Genomic DNA, 18,535 nt, shown 5'->3' with positions numbered 1-18,535 from the left:
AGTTTCTAAGCGGATTGAAAAAATATGAAATGCCTCAAAATATTGAAATAACACCATTTACGACTTACTTACTATTTCCTTGGTGTTTCCCGCAGTTTTTTGTTTATTTCACAAGAGTACCTTCCCTTTACCGGTATTTCACCATTCGGAATAATATTTGAAATCAACGTCGTCAGAACGTTTTGAATTATTGATTACGAGCCTTTTATTGATCATACACGATTGAGCACGATTGAGACCCTGACACGGAAACAATAATGGCGGCTTTGCAAACTCTGGTTTGCGTTATAGCCGGAGTATTCTTCCGGCTTTGGCTTTACAGATCATTTCTCCCAGAATGGCTTTCAACGAGAGCAGAAATTGTGACACCGATGACCTCATGGGAGAGAGGTATGTTTTTATTTGAATGATAATTACAAGTGCTCATGTTTGTATATCCCCCCTCCCTAGCCGGCCTAGCTCTGACAATTTTGCAGCTAATCAAGTACATGTAAATGTATTTACCTATCTTTAGAGGAAAGGTCATTTTGAGTGGAAGTCAGTTAGTGATAGCTGGTAGCTACCTCATCGAATAGGTATGAGAGGCCCGTCGGATGTAATCCAGACAAATTAACAAAATAAGGAATAGTGCTCCTAAATACCCAAGGAAACAACCACGTCAGCACGAACCGGTCCATTTCCCAATTTCATGAGAAACACATACTGACATAGGTGAGGAGCGTTGATTCACACACCCCTGATTTTCACCTGATGTTAAAAAGGCTACCCCTCTTAACCGAATGGTCGAGCTGTCGAAACCCCTTTAATGGTTAACAGAGATGGAAAGTATATATAACTGAATTATAAGCCACCACTGAGGATCAAACCCAGTCAACTGCCATTCAAGTGAAGCTGAAGGGAAATTCCCTATAGTGCTTCGTTGAAAATGACCACATCTAAAACACCACATACAGTTAAAATCTTCCACACTACATTCCCTTCCAGTTGTGTTCTCTTGCCTTAGCTTGTATGGTATATGCTTAATTGATCATTGTGAAGATTGGGAAAATTCAAAAATTTATGTATATGATATATATGAATTATATATAATTTTGACCCTCATGCATATAAAAAACACAATACAAAAGTTTTCCTGTCATCATATTTTTTCAAAAATTTTCCCAGTTCACAAACTACAACCCAAACAAGTGCTGTTCATGTACACGTACAAACCAAATGCACTTTCCAGCAATCATTTCACAAAATGTGTCTTGATAGTGCCATACACAAGTTCCTTTAATTTGTCAAAACCAGATATGGTAATGTGCTAGTTTCATATTTGGATATGGATGTTTTACCCTTTTATATTGTTATAAGAAGGAGTAAGGAAAAACACCCAGCCACTGGTGGGGTTAACGTTCAAACAAGCAGCCCATCAGTCTCTAGCTAGACAATTTACCACTTGTCTAAAGGGAAATTCCTAATAGCTGAGGCTGGCAAGGGGACCTGTACTCTGAGCTTCTACAATATAAATGAATTAGTTTTCTTTTAATTTTGAAAACAGAAAACACAAATTGTATATACACTATTGTTATGGCACTTTAAGTTAGTGTTTGCAATTTCTTTTACAGCAATGGAAGGCTTGTCTCTGAAGCAGAGTTTTATTTCTCCATATTCAGGAGACCTTTTTCATGAGGTTTGTATTTTGTGTTGTATTTCATATTTTATTTGGAATGTCCTTTTTGTCTTTCAGATAAGATACTCTTTCTTTAAACTGAAGCTTATTTCATAGAGTATAGTTAATTGCAGCCTTGTGAGGCTTTTCCTTTTGGTCTAATTATTTGACAAATCGCAACCTATTAATTATCCAATATTAGATTAGATTGAGATAAGCCTACCCCCATTTTTGCTGCATGAGCTTTTCTCTGGTAAAATAGTTAAAAAAGACTGGTGGTTTCGGGTTCCCTCTAAAGGGATGGCTTGTTGATCTAGATTTGTTACATGATTCATGTGCCCATATAGGGACACAAAGACATATGAACATAAATATTAAGCCTTACCAGTATTCCATACACATTGTTAGTTAAGATTGTGTAGGGGAATTCAGTACAAATTCTTTCCAAAAGAAATATGTGACCCTGTTGAGATGCTAGTTGTTTTCTTACAGCTCAAGGAAGTAGGTTTCCTGTTTATAGCGTATTTGTTAGAAGTCATTACATGTTCATAAAGCAAGAGGTCAATGGGTCTGGTCTTAAACAGAATCAATTAAATATATGTTATTATCTGATCAATTATCATATATTTGTATATAATCTGTATATAAAGGACGTTTGTGATTCACATTATCAGATACACAGATTTGTTTCATCATCTGTGTATGAAGGTCTTGTTATTAGATATAATATGCTTAATCATATAAACAGGATCATCTAAATGTTATATTTTATGAACTAGTACCAATTTCATTTCAATTCCAGACACCTTTGATGCTGAGGTTATTGGGCTTCATGAGCAAGTTTTCACAAAACAACATCAATTTGATGTTTGTGGTAAGTTCTGAGTAATTGTTTTGTCACCTTTATACTTGATTTAATAGTTATTTACAAAAACTCAGTACCCAGACTTGTAAATTTTCAAAATCTTAAAAAATAATGTTGGAGTGTTGTGTTGTAAATGTGTTATATATATAGAACTTCTGTCCTCTATTTCATATTGACTTTAGATTATTGTTAAAGTTAATTGTATGAATTTTTTGTGTTATACCTAATTATCATGACTGTTGAGATAAGGGCACAGGTTAAAATATTCAATGTTATTTAATATTCCAGTGGGTTTTGGGTCCAACATACTTAAGTCCTGCTCTCTGCTTTTCCTTAGGGACTAACTCAAATTTTGAAAACCTGCTATTTCTATCTCTTAAGTATTGAGACTCATTAAAATTTGAATTGATATTCTACACTTGAATCTTACAAAAATCACTTGTCTTTCAAGAATTGAGATCGGGCAATGTTTATCATTTGACTTTAAGATACACACTATGTGTATAGTGTGTGATTCACTTAAGCTTTTTATGTGTGATTCACATTTTCTGTGCATTGGTGTGATTCTTATTATCTGTGTACCTATACATCATGTAGGATTTGCATTTAGGTGTGATACCTATTATCTGTGTTTTGATATAATTTGCATTTTCAGTTCGTAGGTGTTTCACATAATAATTGTATACCAGTATAATATTCAGTTGGTAGGTATGTTTCACACTTTTAGCTTGTAGGTTTGTTTTACATTTTCAGTTTGCAGGTGTGAATCGCACAATAGATGTGATTCACATAATAATTATAGATGATTTTAAAGTAAGTAGGTGTAATTCACATTTTCAGTTAATCCTGTGTAATTCAAATATAGCTATACCTATGTAAATGTGTGATTCACAGTTTCTGTGTATAGATATGTTTGATACATTATTTATCATGTATGCTCATGTGTGTGTTTTTCTTTCTCCCAGATATCTAACAAAGTACCCAATATTCCATATTTCAGGCCTTTGATTTGGTGTGTGCTATCCTGCTGTTGAAAATTACAAGGATGTTCGGAGGATATTTGGTAATTATAAATATATATATATCAATGCATTCCATTAGGCCAAACACAGATGAAGATATGTTTTTGAAAGGTCTGACAAATATTTAGAAAAATATTTAAGGAAAAAATTGAGAGAAGTGGAAGGATATGTAGAGTTAAAGTGCTGCATGAATGTTTTTTATTTTTATTTTAAGAGACAAATAACATTTTCCTCATTCTTCATCTCCAAAAATCTTCAAGTGTAGTGACACTTAAACCATACAATTCTTATTGCCTAAGTGATCTACAGGTTATTCTTTATTATAAATATTTAGAGAGGTGACTTGGATAATGTAGGAGATACAGAATACACTCGCAATAACTCCTGTGTTGTAGATTTTACTGTTATTTCCAAGACAACTATTGTACACATTGTAATGATAGATCAATAAACCAGTGGGTGAATTATTTCAGCTTTCTTGAGTTAATCCTTGGATATAAAAGATTTCAACTTATTCCCATCACAATCTGTTTGTATAGTTAATGCATCAGGCCCATAATGTCAAGAACTATGCTACTGATGTAGATAGCCTTATTCTGCGAACAGAGGACCTACAATCTGTCCAGCTGTTTGTCACAATAGCGTGAGTATTCCTAGGTAGTTCATCCATGTTTATTTAACTTTCAGCATTGTCATACATTTCTGGGTTGTTTCATCCTCAGAGTTATATACAGACAAGAAATGTTGTGTCCTGTGACCTGTCAGGGATTTGTAAACTATAAATTGTCCCATTTACTTTCTAATACTAATGTGTTAGAAAAATGATCATGCTGAAAATGTTTGTTCCTCAACAAATTTCTCTCTCTACCTGAAATGTGCTGAATGTGAAAAATTGCAAAAAAAACCCAATGAAAATCTAACCCATTGCTTAAAGGTTTCAGTTTATTTAATTCTTCAAATATTTATCCAATTGAAAAAAGGCTGTTTATGAATATACATTTCTTAAAATCATATTGTGGTTTTACTTTTCAATTATTGATAAATGAACTAATGTTGAATTTTATCCCTGTGTTTGATGGAACACTGTAGTTCTATTAAATTATGCTTTGTCTCTACCTTTTCAGTCATGCTTTCAATCCATACTGTATAGCAGCCTGCCTTGCCAGGTCTACAGGCATTTTCAACAACATGGCAATCCTGTTTACCATGTACTTCTTACTGAAGGGTAATGTTGTTTTCTTTATATAATTTTAAAATTGCAGGTCATACATACTCCAAATGATATTATGTGCTTAACTTTGAATATCACAGTGGAGCCACTGTATTGAGTTATTGTCCTTCAATAGCATACATTGTCTGGCTTGAGATATGATTAATATACTTCTTCATCCATTATTTCCCTATATATTCAGAGGTATTGTCCTTTGTTATTATGTTTCATCTATTTTGAGGCATATTTAACAAATCTTTTTACCTGTGGTACATCATTTGATATAGAGTTATTGCCCTTTACTAACTTTACAAGATCTTACAATGTATGTTGATAATTATATAGAATGTTTTTACTTTTACAGGTAACAAAATTATGTGTGGATGTTTTTTGGCATTAGCTTCCTACCTCACAATGTATCCCATCATCCTTTTGGCTCCAGTGGCTATTTACTTTTACAAGGTTCGTATGATGTAAGGGTAATATTTAGTTCTTTCTCAAATAAAAGAACAGGAGTGTCAGTCATGTCTTCAGAAATACCATCAATATCAGTTATATGAGATCTGACCATGTAAGTGGAAGATATGAAATCTCAACCCTTGTAGTTAGATTCTGAATCAGACCTGGGAATAGCCATACGTTTTCAACATAAGAACTTTACCCTTTGGGTTGAGAATCCTCTTTCTCACACCATTTTGAGTGAATGATACTTTAAGTCTTAACAATATTTTGCAATAAATTGGATTTAAAACATATTTGCTTGGCAAACATTGATTTGATAGTCCATCTGAGCTAAGGGATGATGTGAATTGTCTAATATGAACAGATTCAGTGTATTGTATTTCATTCAACACATATATTTCTGATATTTGAAATGTTTTGATATTTACTGATACAAATAATTTGGACCATTCGTTCAATAAACAACAAGATTTAGAAAGTTATTTTTGTTTCGCTACAAACTATCATAATTATACTTTGTCCAAATTTTTTGTTTAAATTTCCATTTGTAAGCATTCCAAGCCTGCCAGTGAGACTTACTGTGATCGCCAGGCCCTGTTCAGCTATTCTCAGATCAGTTTCATCACACTGACTTGGTTAGCAGCATTTATCGGTGTGTCAGCTTACCTAGAACAATCCTGGGATTTCCTGTACTCAACCTATGGTTTTACGTAAGCATGCAAACAAAAAAGGAAACTTCCTACTGAAATTTATACAAAAGCTTTTCTATAAAATTTGATATTTTGCAGGACAGAATTCACAACCCTCTATGAGTTTTATTATTATGTTTTAGTCTTATGTAAGATATCATAGTTCTATATTCTGTTGAACTGATAGAAATTCATTAGTAATTCAATCATGTGTTAATTTTCTAATTTGACAGCAAAGTATGTTAATTTATTTTCTGATTTGAGAGGAATTTTACACAGAATTTAATATTGCTTTGATTTAAAACATTGTTTTTTATTTCAATAAAATTGACATGAATTCATTTTTTATATTTGACAAATTAATCATTTTGCTTGATTATGGCAGTTGTTTTAGGAGACTTAGAATATCCAGTTATTTCTCTAATTTCTGTGTTTTCAGATTGACTGTGCCGGATCTGACACCAAATCTGGGGGTTTTCTGGTATTTTTTTACCGAGATGTTTGAGCATTTCCGCACTTTCTTCATCTTTGTATTTCAAATCAATGTCATCATCTACACCGTTCCACTCTCTGTCAAACTCAGGTAAGAAACAGTCAGTGTTGCTCTAGAAAATAATCATGAAATGAAGACATACAGCATTGTCTTGTAAACTGCGATTTAACCATCAAGATCCATGTAAAACAGCTGAATTACAGGTAAAATTTTGTCAGATTTAAAAAAAGGGGTGTAATGCCAAATAGCAGTCACTACAAGTTTAATGTTGTGACTTGTGTTATAACAAAATTACATTAGTCTACAGATATATCTGCTACAAATAAAATTTGATAGAGTATCCTTTTTCAGTGCAACTGATTGAATCACCAAAAATTACTGAAAATTTTCATTTTTTTTTTTTTTTTAATATTTTCTAATGGTTAACAAGATTTTAATGATGATATGAACTAAAATGTATCTTAAATGTTGTGGTTACATTTCATCCTTTAAAAAAAAACAAAAAATGGTTATTATCTAAAAAATCACATTCTATAGAGTAGAAATAATTACTGAATGAAAATGTAATTGAAGAAAATTTAACAACTGAAGGACAATGAAGACAAGGCCTGAGGACAGCATTTCTACTGATGGAAATCGCTGATTAAAAAGCCTCATACCTTTAAATTTTATTGGTTACTATTCACCAAACTTGTTTCTCAGTCTCAAAAACAACCAGTTGTAATGTAATTTAACCTATTAAAGAAATCAAGAGGTTGTAAATATTGATAATTACACAATGACCCCAGGTATAGTGTTGACCTAAGGATCAAATTATTCATCATGAAAGACATATTGAGTTGTTTCCCTTTGTATACTTACATTTTTTTTTAAAGAACCTTCAACTGTCATGATGTTTTTTACAGATGTACAGATTGTTTACTGTTATGACGATGTTTATGTGTATCTGACAAAGTTATTGCCCTTAAGTGGGAGAGATTGTGACCTGTTGTTTTCACTTTTAATTTTTATATTGATCACCTCAAGTATATCATGTTATCCATGGGCATGTATTGTAATAAATATTCCTTGCAAATGATATCTCAAAATGAATGTAGTTTTCCAATAAGAAATTTCCGATAAATTTCAATATATTAGGTAATTTTCTTCTGACTTTACTGACTCAGAGCAGTGATAACTATGTCAGTGACAATCTGAGGTGTTTGGTTCAATTCTAATAACCTAAGGCGGTTTTGTTTTTCATGAAGCTGAGAAATGAATCATTCTGTGTTGTCATGATTGTGTCCTTGGCAAGACATTTTACTCTAGCAGTTCTGGATGATTGGTCTCCCTTCTCTAACAGTTCTGGATGACTGGTCTGCCTTCTTTTAACAGTTCTGAATGGCTGTCTCCCTTTTCTGATAGTTCTAGATGACTGGTCTTCCCCAATCTAATAGTTCTGGATGACTGGTCTTCCCTACTCTAACAGTTATGGATGGCTGGTCTCCGCTTCTCTAACAGTTCTGGATGACTGGTCTTCCCTACTCTAACAGTTCTAGATGACTGGTCTCCCTTCTCTAACAGATCTGGAGTACTGGTCTCCCCTTCTCTAACAGTTCTGGATGACTGGTCTCCCATCTCTAACAGTTATGGATGACTAGTCTCCCATCTCTAACAGTTCTAGATGACTGGTCTCCCTTCTCTAACAGATCTGGAGTGCTGGTCTCCCCTTCTCTAACAGTTCTGGATGACTGGTCTCCCATCTCTAACAGTTATGGATGACTGGTCTCCCCACTCTAATAGTTCTGGATGACTGGTCTTCCCTTCTCTAATAGTTCTGGATAAGGAGTCTTTCTTAATCTAACGGTTCTGGATGGTTGGTCTCCCTACTCTAACAATTTTGGCTGACTTGACACGTGAATTTTGTTCAGTAAGGTAGCCACCAGCTACTTCGGGGTAATTCTTGCCTCAGAATGACCCGGCTATTCATGGAATGCTAACAAACAAACAATACTAAAAATTGATAAATATTTGTCTGGACAATTTAGAAGTATTAATTAATTAAGAAATTAAGATATCCTGTATGTTTATTGTAGAGAACATCCACTTTTTCTGCTGTACCTCCTAATCTTCCTGATTGGAATATTTAAATCCTATCCCAGTTTTGCTGATGTGGGACTCTTTCTGTGTTTACTACCTTTATGGAAACATGTGTTCTCATGTAAGTATCTATGTAGGTAATATTGGGTGAATGTAGATTAATGCGTTAATTAGGAGTTATGTCTTTATAAATGTAGACAAATTAAGCATTGCCTCAAACATAGATGCTGATAGGTGAAAAAGAGTCATTTTAAGTGTTTATTTATATGAGTCAAAAGAGATGTTATTGATTTTGTGTTATTCTCAATTTATGTAAAACTTTTTTGAGTCTCTAAACTCTACAAAATTCATGCTCATTCTATAGAAGACAACTCAGAAAATTGTTTTGTAAATGGAAAAATATAGATCGTGTGCATGATCCTTTTAAACTTTGATTTGATGAATTCTTTATATGTGAAATGTGAAAGCAGTAAAATAGACATTACAGTAATGTAGTGTCATCCATATCGTAGCATACATGATCAACAAAAACCCAACTACACCACTAGATGATGCATCTTATGTGAACATAAATTGAGTAAAGAAATAAGAAGTCAGAGGAAGAAATAGGTATTATTACATACAGTGGATAAACAGTTTGAATGTATTTATTTATAAAAAGAACATTGAATCTAGATCTAGTGTGGATCCTAATTGTGCAATACTTAATATCTATTTCTTTTCAGATATGCGTAATACATTTGTAGTGACATGCATGTTCATCTGTACGACGGTGTTTGCGCCGATCCTTCATCATCTATGGTTATATGCTGGAAGCGCTAATGCTAACTTCTACTTTGCCATTGCTTTAGTGTTCTCAACAGCCGAGGTAAGACCACATATTCACGGAAAATAAAACCTAAAATTAGACTTCAATATGATACTAGTACATGTCATCTTTGCAAACTTGTTAAAATAGTCTTCACTGAATTTTAGCACAAGAAATGTGAATTATGAGCAGGTTTATGTATATCATATAAGAGAAGAGTTAAAAACTATTACTGTTTAATATATATGTGCTGCTTTTTCAGATATTCCTAGTCACAGACCTTCTTTTTGCATTTCTGCGTCGAGAGTATGACATTCATCACGGTAAAAAACACATAATGCCTGACGGTTCACAGGGACAAGTGATACTGGACTAAGACACACTGCTGGGACACTGTCATGTTTATTTATAGAGATGAGAGAGCTCTTGTAAACAAAATGTAGAGAAGAAGCTGATACTGGCACAAAATAAAGATCGTGATCTTTTGAATTATGAAAGTTTTGAGAAAATCTTACGAGGCTTTTATCAATAACTGCAGATGGTCCTGATTTGTACCTGAATTGTTACATTTAAAAGATAACATATTGGTTTGTTTGCTGTTGGTTTGTATGTGTAAATGAAAGCAGTTCTAGACTTAATGTGTCTGTTTAGCATCAGACCACTTTCTTGTACGTGTGTGTCAATTTTCAATCGGCTGGAACTGTTTGACGAGAATTCAAATTTGTGAAACAGTGTGAGATATGCTGATATTATTACTGACAGACTTTTCTGAAGGTTTCAAGACCTGTATCAGTATTTAATGGTCTGAACGGGTTTACCTCAGATGTTGTTAGGTTTTAAAATACAACAAAACTGTTAAGATCTTTTTGCAGAATTGAAAGATTATCGTTATTGCACCTGTAAGATGAGATGTATTTAATCAGTTGAACAATTAACATGACAGGACAACAGTTTTCCTTGTCAGCAAATTTGTTTTCTGACATAACCATACTGATGACTCCCTTCATAAGTGTCTCGCTGTGTGCTACTTTCATTACTGAAGTGGAACTGTTAGTGTTATCACAGTAACCGTTTAGATAGAAAAAACATTATAAAAATCAGGAGATCATAACAGAAATCACCTGCAGCTATACCATGTAACAATATCACTGCTGTTATATATTGATAGATTTAATTGAAATACACAAGGTCAACTTTGTTAAAAGAATTATCTTCATTATGGAGAAAAGCAATGAATCGGGCATGATATTTTTAGAGCATTTAGTGTGAATAGGTGTAGATCTTTATATCAAAATGATATTGTTTTTGAAAGAGTTATGTAAAAATGCACAGTTTTTCAATGTGTTCTTTATAGAAAATTGATTGGATTGTGGAAAAAAGTGATAGTCCTGTCAGAGATTGCCAATCTGTCTGTAAGAAAAAATGAGTAAATATAATGAAGATAGTAACGTGGTAAAGAAATATGTTTAAGTGTGGTGTTATCTATCCGTCCTCAAGCTTTTTCACCTCCATCTTACACCAAGGCCATTTAAATGAAATCTACCACTGACCTATTTTTAAGTTTTTTAGGTTTGTAGTTTAGTAATCATAGTCCCCCACATTCTACTTTGTTACAGTCATTTGTAAATGTTATTAAATAAGACTTTGTACCTTGTCCAAAAAAGCAGTGATCAGTGCTTTGAGTTCCATAGCGGGCTTTTTACCTGATACAAAAAAGCACTCATGAATGTTTGGTGTGCCAATGTTTCTGTTTTTTCATTTTAGATGGAAAATATAAAAACGTGAAAAAATAAATCAGTTGATGAAATAATGAAAATTGAACAGTGAAGTGTTCTTTGAGGGATTAAAATAAGTCTATATACATTGCAGATTTTACAATACTATGTCATGAAACTGCTGTAATGAGGAAAGTATATTTACAAAGATTGTACAAAAGCTTTTTTGCATGTTAATCAAGACCATATTATTTATTTGTCAGAAAAAATGTTGAATTAACTTAGCTTTCAAAAGTACTGATTTTTGAATTAGTAAATGTATCTTAATCAGAGTATATGTGTTTTATAGAACTGTTTAATGTATTTGTTCACTTATAGATATGTATTGTGATTTAATCACGTCATCACAACTACAAGCCTAGAGAGACAATGTATTGAATGATTAATTTTTGTGGATTTCAAATAAATTTAGTCAGATGCATCCTTTGGGGAAGCTGTTCAATTTTTATTATAAATGGTGGATTTGACCTACTTGTGTACTTAGAGGTATGACCAAAATGGGGAAATTTAGTAAATTCTTTAAACTACTAATCTTGAGAAAATGATAGCATTTTATCCAAATTTAGTTTGAGGCATTCTCATGTGAATGGGACTCAATTCCATGTCTTTGCCCCATGGGGTCAGAGGGGTGGAGTCCAAAAGGGGAAATAAAGCAAATGTTTTTAGGATTTTTCTTCTTCTATTGGAATGACTGAATTCTGCCCTAATTTAGTCGGAATCATCCTTTGGTGAAAGGAAAACAATTTTGTATAAACAATGGTTCTTGGAGTGGGGCCTGATTGGATAAATTGAGCAAATACTGAAACCCCATTTTTTTCTGTAGAAATGTCAGAATTTTACCCTTTTTAGGTCTGGAATATTGGGTAAATTAGACTCAGATTTTCGGCCCTCTTGGGCAAGAACTTCTTTGTCCAATAGGGACAAATTCTTTAAAATCCTTCTTCTGCTGATAAAAATGCACAGATTTTATCACAATTTGATCTAAATTATTGTTTGATGAAGGGGTATCAAATTTGTATAAACCATTGGTCTCAGCCGCCTGGGGCAGAAGGGGCAGAACCAAATAGTAAATAGGGAAAATTATCTAAGATCTTTCTTTTTCTTTTGGAATGTGAGGATTCTGTCAAAATTTTGTCTGAAGCGTCCTATGAAAATGAAAAGAGTACATTCCATTCTTACGAAAGATCTTGCAGTGAGAAATCTCTCAGCCTGTAGGGTACCAGGACTTCTAACAGTTGATCAGAAGCATGCCTTTAGACTTTGTTGTGTGCTAATCTGAACCTTTTAGAGGCAGATCCTGCTTACTTTCTGCAGAACTTCGTGACTGTGGATAAAACCCAAGTCCATCAGTCCACCCCAGAGTCCAAACAACAATAAAACAATGGAAGCATCGTGGAAAGGTTAAGGCCTCGCTGTGTTTTCTGGGATGCTGCTGATATTCTGATGGTAGATTATCTGCAAAAGGGACAGGAAAAGTCAATGTCACATATTATGTGTCATTTGTTTGGCAGTTAAAACTTGGTAAAGGTGTGTTGTTTCACTAGAACAAAGCCCTCGTCTCAAGTCTGTCATTACCATGGCTGCCATTAATAATTGTGACTTTGAATTGATTGATCATCTGTATGTCTGATATCACTCCATCAGACTTTCATTTAAAAAGTCTCATGGTGACCTACTGCAATCACCTTGGGCCTGGTGTTGTGATTCTGTAAACTTTAAAGATTTAGGTCATCTCAAAAACACCTGAAACGATTTCAATGATTTCAAATTTTACAGAAACCTTCTCTTACAAAAGATGAACCAAAATAGTGAATTATAATGGTCCTTACCCCCAAGGGGCCAGAGGAGTGGACCAAAATTGTAAAATTTACTAAATTTTCAAAAATCTTCTCAACATGGAGATATGGTATAATCAAATGCTCTTCATGAATGGAGGCATCTTAACTTGCTGTACAAGAATTGTGAATTTCATGACCCCAGGGTCTCACATTTCCCACTGGGGAGGGATAAAGTTTACTAAAGTTTATATAGGAAAATTGCATGTTTTAGTGTAATTACTAGTATAAGATGACAGATTGATGGCATGCACATATTGATCCTGGCTGAGCCACATGGGCTGATGGGCAGGGCCAAAACGGGTCAAATGGATTTCAAGTTTTAAAATCTTCTCAACACATATGTAGCATGTTGGAATAAAAAGCTTGCCCTGGTAGGAAGGGTTTCAAGGTGTTTGACAGAGAATGTGAATGTCATGGACCTACGGTTTCGCCTTTCCCCCTGGGGAGGAGTTGAAGTTTACCATAATTTTTACAGAAAAAATGCATTTTTGAGGATAACATTGTTTAATTTCCATTGGCAATAACTTTGACAGTATTATAGTATAGGGTGACAGTTTTGATGATTTGCATATATTGACACTGTCTTACTATCATCAATGTCACCATTTCTTTTTCATGACACTTGAAAGCTACTTAACCTTTATGTTCAATATTGCTGACATCAGGTGACTAGGTGTCAAGACTGCTAGGCGTTTTGTTTTTTAAAGTAATGAATTCATGGCTGTATCAGGACATTTCCCTGTTTCCTATGTCATCACATTGAGAATGGTTGTAAATTCTCATTGTGGTTCTGATGGCATCTTACCTTACACAATTTGTGGTGTCACAGTCTTGGTTGGCATCCTGAAAGAGAAAGGACTAGAATCAAATTGCCATTTTAGGTATCTCTTTATGGGAAAATGTTGTTTTCACAAATATTTTCGACAAACATTAGTCTTGTGAAATATCTTAAATGTGGTTTCTATTATATAAAGCTTTTTGGAATTCTTTATTCATGTTAAATGTTTTTTTTCTCTCTTTTAAAAAAAAAGAAAGAATGCCAACATCGAAAACTTTTGTTGGTCTAAAAATATGTGAAAGACTCGCCCAATAATCAATACATTTCTAAGATGAAATTTAAAAAAAGAACTATTGACTAAGTTTGTGTGATTGAATGTTTGTGATTTAAGAAATTTTTTGTATATTTCAGAATGTTATGACTAATGGAATCTCTTGTCTTTAATGATGTATATCAACCAAACAGTGTGCACATAATTAAATATGATCAGTGTTGATTTTGTTTGGTAGAAATAGATATTGTTGTCACTTATAGTGGGTAAGTTTTTGTTGTGAAACTATGTCTATTTTGATACAGAATTTCTCTTAATAAATAATGGAATCATGATGTTTTTGCATTCATAAGAGGTATTTAGACACAAAAACACAGCAATGAAAAGGTATTATTCAGAATGCATCACTAAAATGGTAATTAATACACTTATAATAAGATAATTACAATTTCCCTCTTGATAAAAAAAATGTTACTTATTGGATTCTGGTAACAATGTTACAATTTGGATTCTGGTAACAATGTTACAATTTGGATTCTGGTAACAAAGTAACAATTTGGATTCTGGTAACAAAGTTACAATTTGGATTCTGGTAACAAAGTAACAATTTGGATTCTGGTAACAATGTTACAATTTGCTTTCAGCAATTACAGTTACTGTTTTCCTTTTGGTAACAAATTTATGCATATTTCGTCCTTTGTATTAAAGTTGGCTATCAACTTGAATTCTGGAAACATATGTTTTAACATAAAATTTATCTTTCAGAATTTCAGAACTATTTACATACAGTACTTTATTTTAAACATTAAGCTGCCATGTTTAAGGATTTACGGTTCTTATATCTGACAACTTTTCCGAAAACATAATATGGTATGTTTGTCTGGAAAATTCATTTCTATTTATCTCATCAAAGTAATACAGAAGATTATGTTTATATTCAAACTCCTTACCCACATGCTCTGTCTTATGTCGGTTTTAATTTAATATGATGTCATTGTTTGTAGGCCAGGGAGTGGATGTCACTGTTTACATGACCTGCAGTCATCATAATGGATATTAATAGGTTAGTTTACATAGTGACATAGTCGTTACGATGTAAATACTCCATAAAGATTCACATAGTTACTCTTCATTTCAGGAGCAGTGAAATTTATTTACATAATGCAAATATGTTCTCATTTTACCATTTCAAAGCCTTCTTCAAATTCATTTATCTCAATTTCATTGTTTTATAGTGTTTTACTGGAAATCAATTTGTACATGCATTATAATAGGTTACCATGGTTACCATCTTGATCGTCTATATAATTTGTATGGAAATGAAATCGTGACACGAATGCCAGATGCTGTATATTATGAATGAAATTTCTGCATTTTGTTTTCGCCTGAAGGGTTTAGCTGACTTGGTACAAATGGCCTCCAGTATCAACATGCCATGATATAGTATACTTTGCTCACAACATATAAGACTTGGTTAGAGTTGGGAATTTGTATAAACACGTTCTGAAGGGCCTTGATTCAGTCTTTAAGAAATCAGAAGAAATTATATTTCTCATGAATATTTGGCCAATTCAAACAAGAAATTTAACGTTCTGTTATTGGTATTGAATAGAGGCGGTTGTATGTATTTCGGAGTTAGATATTGGTTTATCAATAAGAACACACACATGTACACTTCCCATCTATAATACATGTACAGCATTTTATCTGACCGATGTTGATGTTCTGGTGACTGATTTCACTTTATAGGCATTTTAAATCACTGTAGAGTCATAGAATGTATTTATATCACACCACAGTTTACATAAATGTGACGAGGAAAAATGTTACAGTATATTAATAGTGTTGATAAAAAGAAAGGAAAAAATAGCTTTTCTCGTGCACAGGGACTTTGCACAAATTCCCGACCCACGGTCCATATGTTATGAATACAAAATGATCCGTCAAGGAGTAGCGTTAATCCACTCCCTAAACCGTCCGAGGCAATCCAGGTTCTATACAACATAAATACGGATGATGACTTGACAAATCACTTCCAGCCTTTAACCAGCAAGTTTGACAGTAATGAGACAGCCATTCAAAGTAAAGCTGTACCGAAAGAAAGCAATAAAGGGATTTTGACTAAAAAAAAAGGTAAATCAGCTGTTAGCATATTCAGATGCATATATTTCGACGAGTCACGCGTATAGCGTGAAACAAGATGTAATTTTACAAAGTGAGAATTGAAACATGGCTGGCAAATAAATTTAGGCTAATTATATTTAATACATGTAAAACATGTAATTTTACAAAGTGAGAATTGAAACATGGCTGGCAAATAAATTTAGGCTAATTATATTTAATACATGTAAAACATGTAATTTTACAAAGTGAGAATTGAAACATGGCTGGCAAATTAAATTTAGGCTAATTATATTTAATACATGTAAAACATGTCATTTTAGAAAGTGAGAATTGAAACATGGCTGGCAAATTAAATTTAGGCTAATTACATTGTATGCTTAAACGACAAAAATTACCTTTCTCTAGAAATCTAATATAAGTTTTACAGACAGTGAAAACTGGAAGCAATTAATAAAGTTGTTGTAAGTTGTAATACAGGTAAACAATATATTGATTGATCATTTATAGTAAGGACATTTGCAACAATAACCTGTAATAAATTAGTTTCTAAGTTCTCTTTGACAGCCACTAGCCTCCATACGGCAATATGTAGCTGTACCAGTATCTACAGCCATCGAGATCCGTGTCATGGGTTCTACTGTACAGACGATGATTCTCGACTAGGCACTACCTGCAGCCATCGAGATCCGTGTCATGGGTTCTACTGTACAGACGATGATTCTCGACTAGACAGTATCTACAAACATCGAGATCCGTGTCATGGGTTCTACTGTACAGACGATGGGTTCTACTGTACAGGCGATGATTCTCGACTAGACAGTATTGATAGAGTTGATATTACCTATCGGAGATCGGAACTCATGGCGAACAAAATGAACGTACATTTTTGTACCTCACTTTGTAAGATTATACAATATAGCAGACACATTCGTGAGCTACATAAAATGTAGATAACAAAAAAAAAAAAAACAAAAAAAACAGAAGATCAGTAGATTTTAGGTGTAGGGAATGAACAGAAATGTTTCATCTGAATTTACAACGAGGCAGTATGTCCTTTTTTGAAACAAACAGTACGTTATGATATTATGGAAAAATCCGTGTTCGATATAGATCCATGTCGTATAAGATGTGGCGTTGTACTTCTGTATCAGTAAAGCCTAGATGTACAGAAGATACCGGTTGACAGCTCCAGGATTGTTGGAGGAGAGATGTATTTCACTTTGTAATGTACGAAAATGTAGTTAATATGCCTGCGTCGTCAAGACGTTTGAAATGTTTAATGAACAATTCAGACAGTTTGAAAGATTATTCTCAGTATATTTGGTAACAGGAAATGTCCTGTTCATAGGAAATATGAATGCAAAATCCAAGGACAACGATGTCAATTTTTTACGATCGAACGACGGTGTAATTCCAGATTTTTTTTTCAAATAGATGTAATCTGGTATCGACAAATGTATATAATATAAGTGTACAGGTCCATTCTTCACACTTTCCCCTGATTCTGGAAATTGTTTTATCATATAATTGTGGAGTCTAATATATTTGACCCAGGCGAAACAGAATTCGGGACGGGAAAATGATTTTAATTCGCTCTGGTGTTACATCCTCCAACCACTAGTTAGACAATTAAGACTAAAGTTAGTACTTCCGCTTTGTATTGGTGTGAGCTGTGAAATCTAACATACACAGACATTCTAATGTTAGAGAGGGCGCAGCACTTTATTGTTATATTCATTTAGTGATTCAAGACCGAACAAAAACTTGTATGTGTACCGGCCTTCTTGATTGAATACGTTAAGAAGGATACATATATATAGTTCGCTGCGTTCTGCAGATTAGATACGAAGACACTCTCCTCTCGTCTATTATTTACAAGATCTAAAATACATATATATTTTTTACATATTTTAAAATAATGTCAGGTATGGTTTTGTCTATGTATTTTTAAGGATACCGAGAAAGTGCAATTTATATGAATATGTTTAGGAATATATGAATGAGAAATAGGTCCGTTTAAAGCACTTCGGGGGTTGGGGGGGTTGGGGGGGGGTTGCGGGGGGTTGTGGGGTTGCAGATTAAACAAGATGCGTAATGAAGAAAAATTATAGCTAAATATGATGTGCAGACTCTCCAGGTTCGTTCTGATAGAAGACAAGTTAATTCCATACCAGCAGCGGAACTGCGTATAAAGTTGTTTAACAATAAGGAAGCTGTTTATTAAATATATATATATTGTTACAGTGAGATGGTTGTCTCAAAATGAATTATGTCATATTGCCATTCGTGTTGTTCTGAACTGTAGCTCGACTGACGAATTATGGTGTGAGATCATTAATGTTAGCGATATATTGTTCAGTATATATTTGCACGCCTTAGACGATAGTAAAATATTTCATGTTTTGATTGGAGGTATCTTTTCTTATGACTTATGAAACTCCGACCTTGAAGAGTTCCTTGTGAAGTC

General features: G+C 33.5%; 1 protein-coding gene across 1 annotated transcript; it reads left to right on the top strand.

The window, feature by feature from the left end:
* Window positions 1-257: 257 nt before the first annotated feature.
* On the top strand, window positions 258-11,017 carry LOC132554910 (phosphatidylinositol glycan anchor biosynthesis class U protein-like). The gene is made up of 12 exons (XM_060219241.1): window positions 258-390; window positions 1,611-1,675; window positions 2,457-2,528; window positions 3,520-3,582; window positions 4,081-4,184; window positions 4,666-4,766; window positions 5,116-5,213; window positions 5,766-5,923; window positions 6,342-6,485; window positions 8,471-8,595; window positions 9,200-9,342; window positions 9,545-11,017. Exons 1-12 carry the CDS (start codon window positions 258-260, stop codon window positions 9,656-9,658), a joined length of 1,320 nt encoding a protein of 439 aa, XP_060075224.1. The 3' UTR covers window positions 9,659-11,017.
* Window positions 11,018-18,535: the final 7,518 nt, after the last annotated feature.

Source organism: Ylistrum balloti, unplaced genomic scaffold (genome assembly GCF_031769215.1).
Source record: "Ylistrum balloti isolate Yb309-2 unplaced genomic scaffold, AGI_CSIRO_Ybal_v1 Utg370450, whole genome shotgun sequence".
Lineage (NCBI taxonomy): Eukaryota > Metazoa > Mollusca > Bivalvia > Pectinida > Pectinidae > Ylistrum > Ylistrum balloti.
The sequence above is the reverse complement of the archived record's forward strand: the minus strand, read 5'-3'. Positions and strand labels throughout refer to the sequence as shown.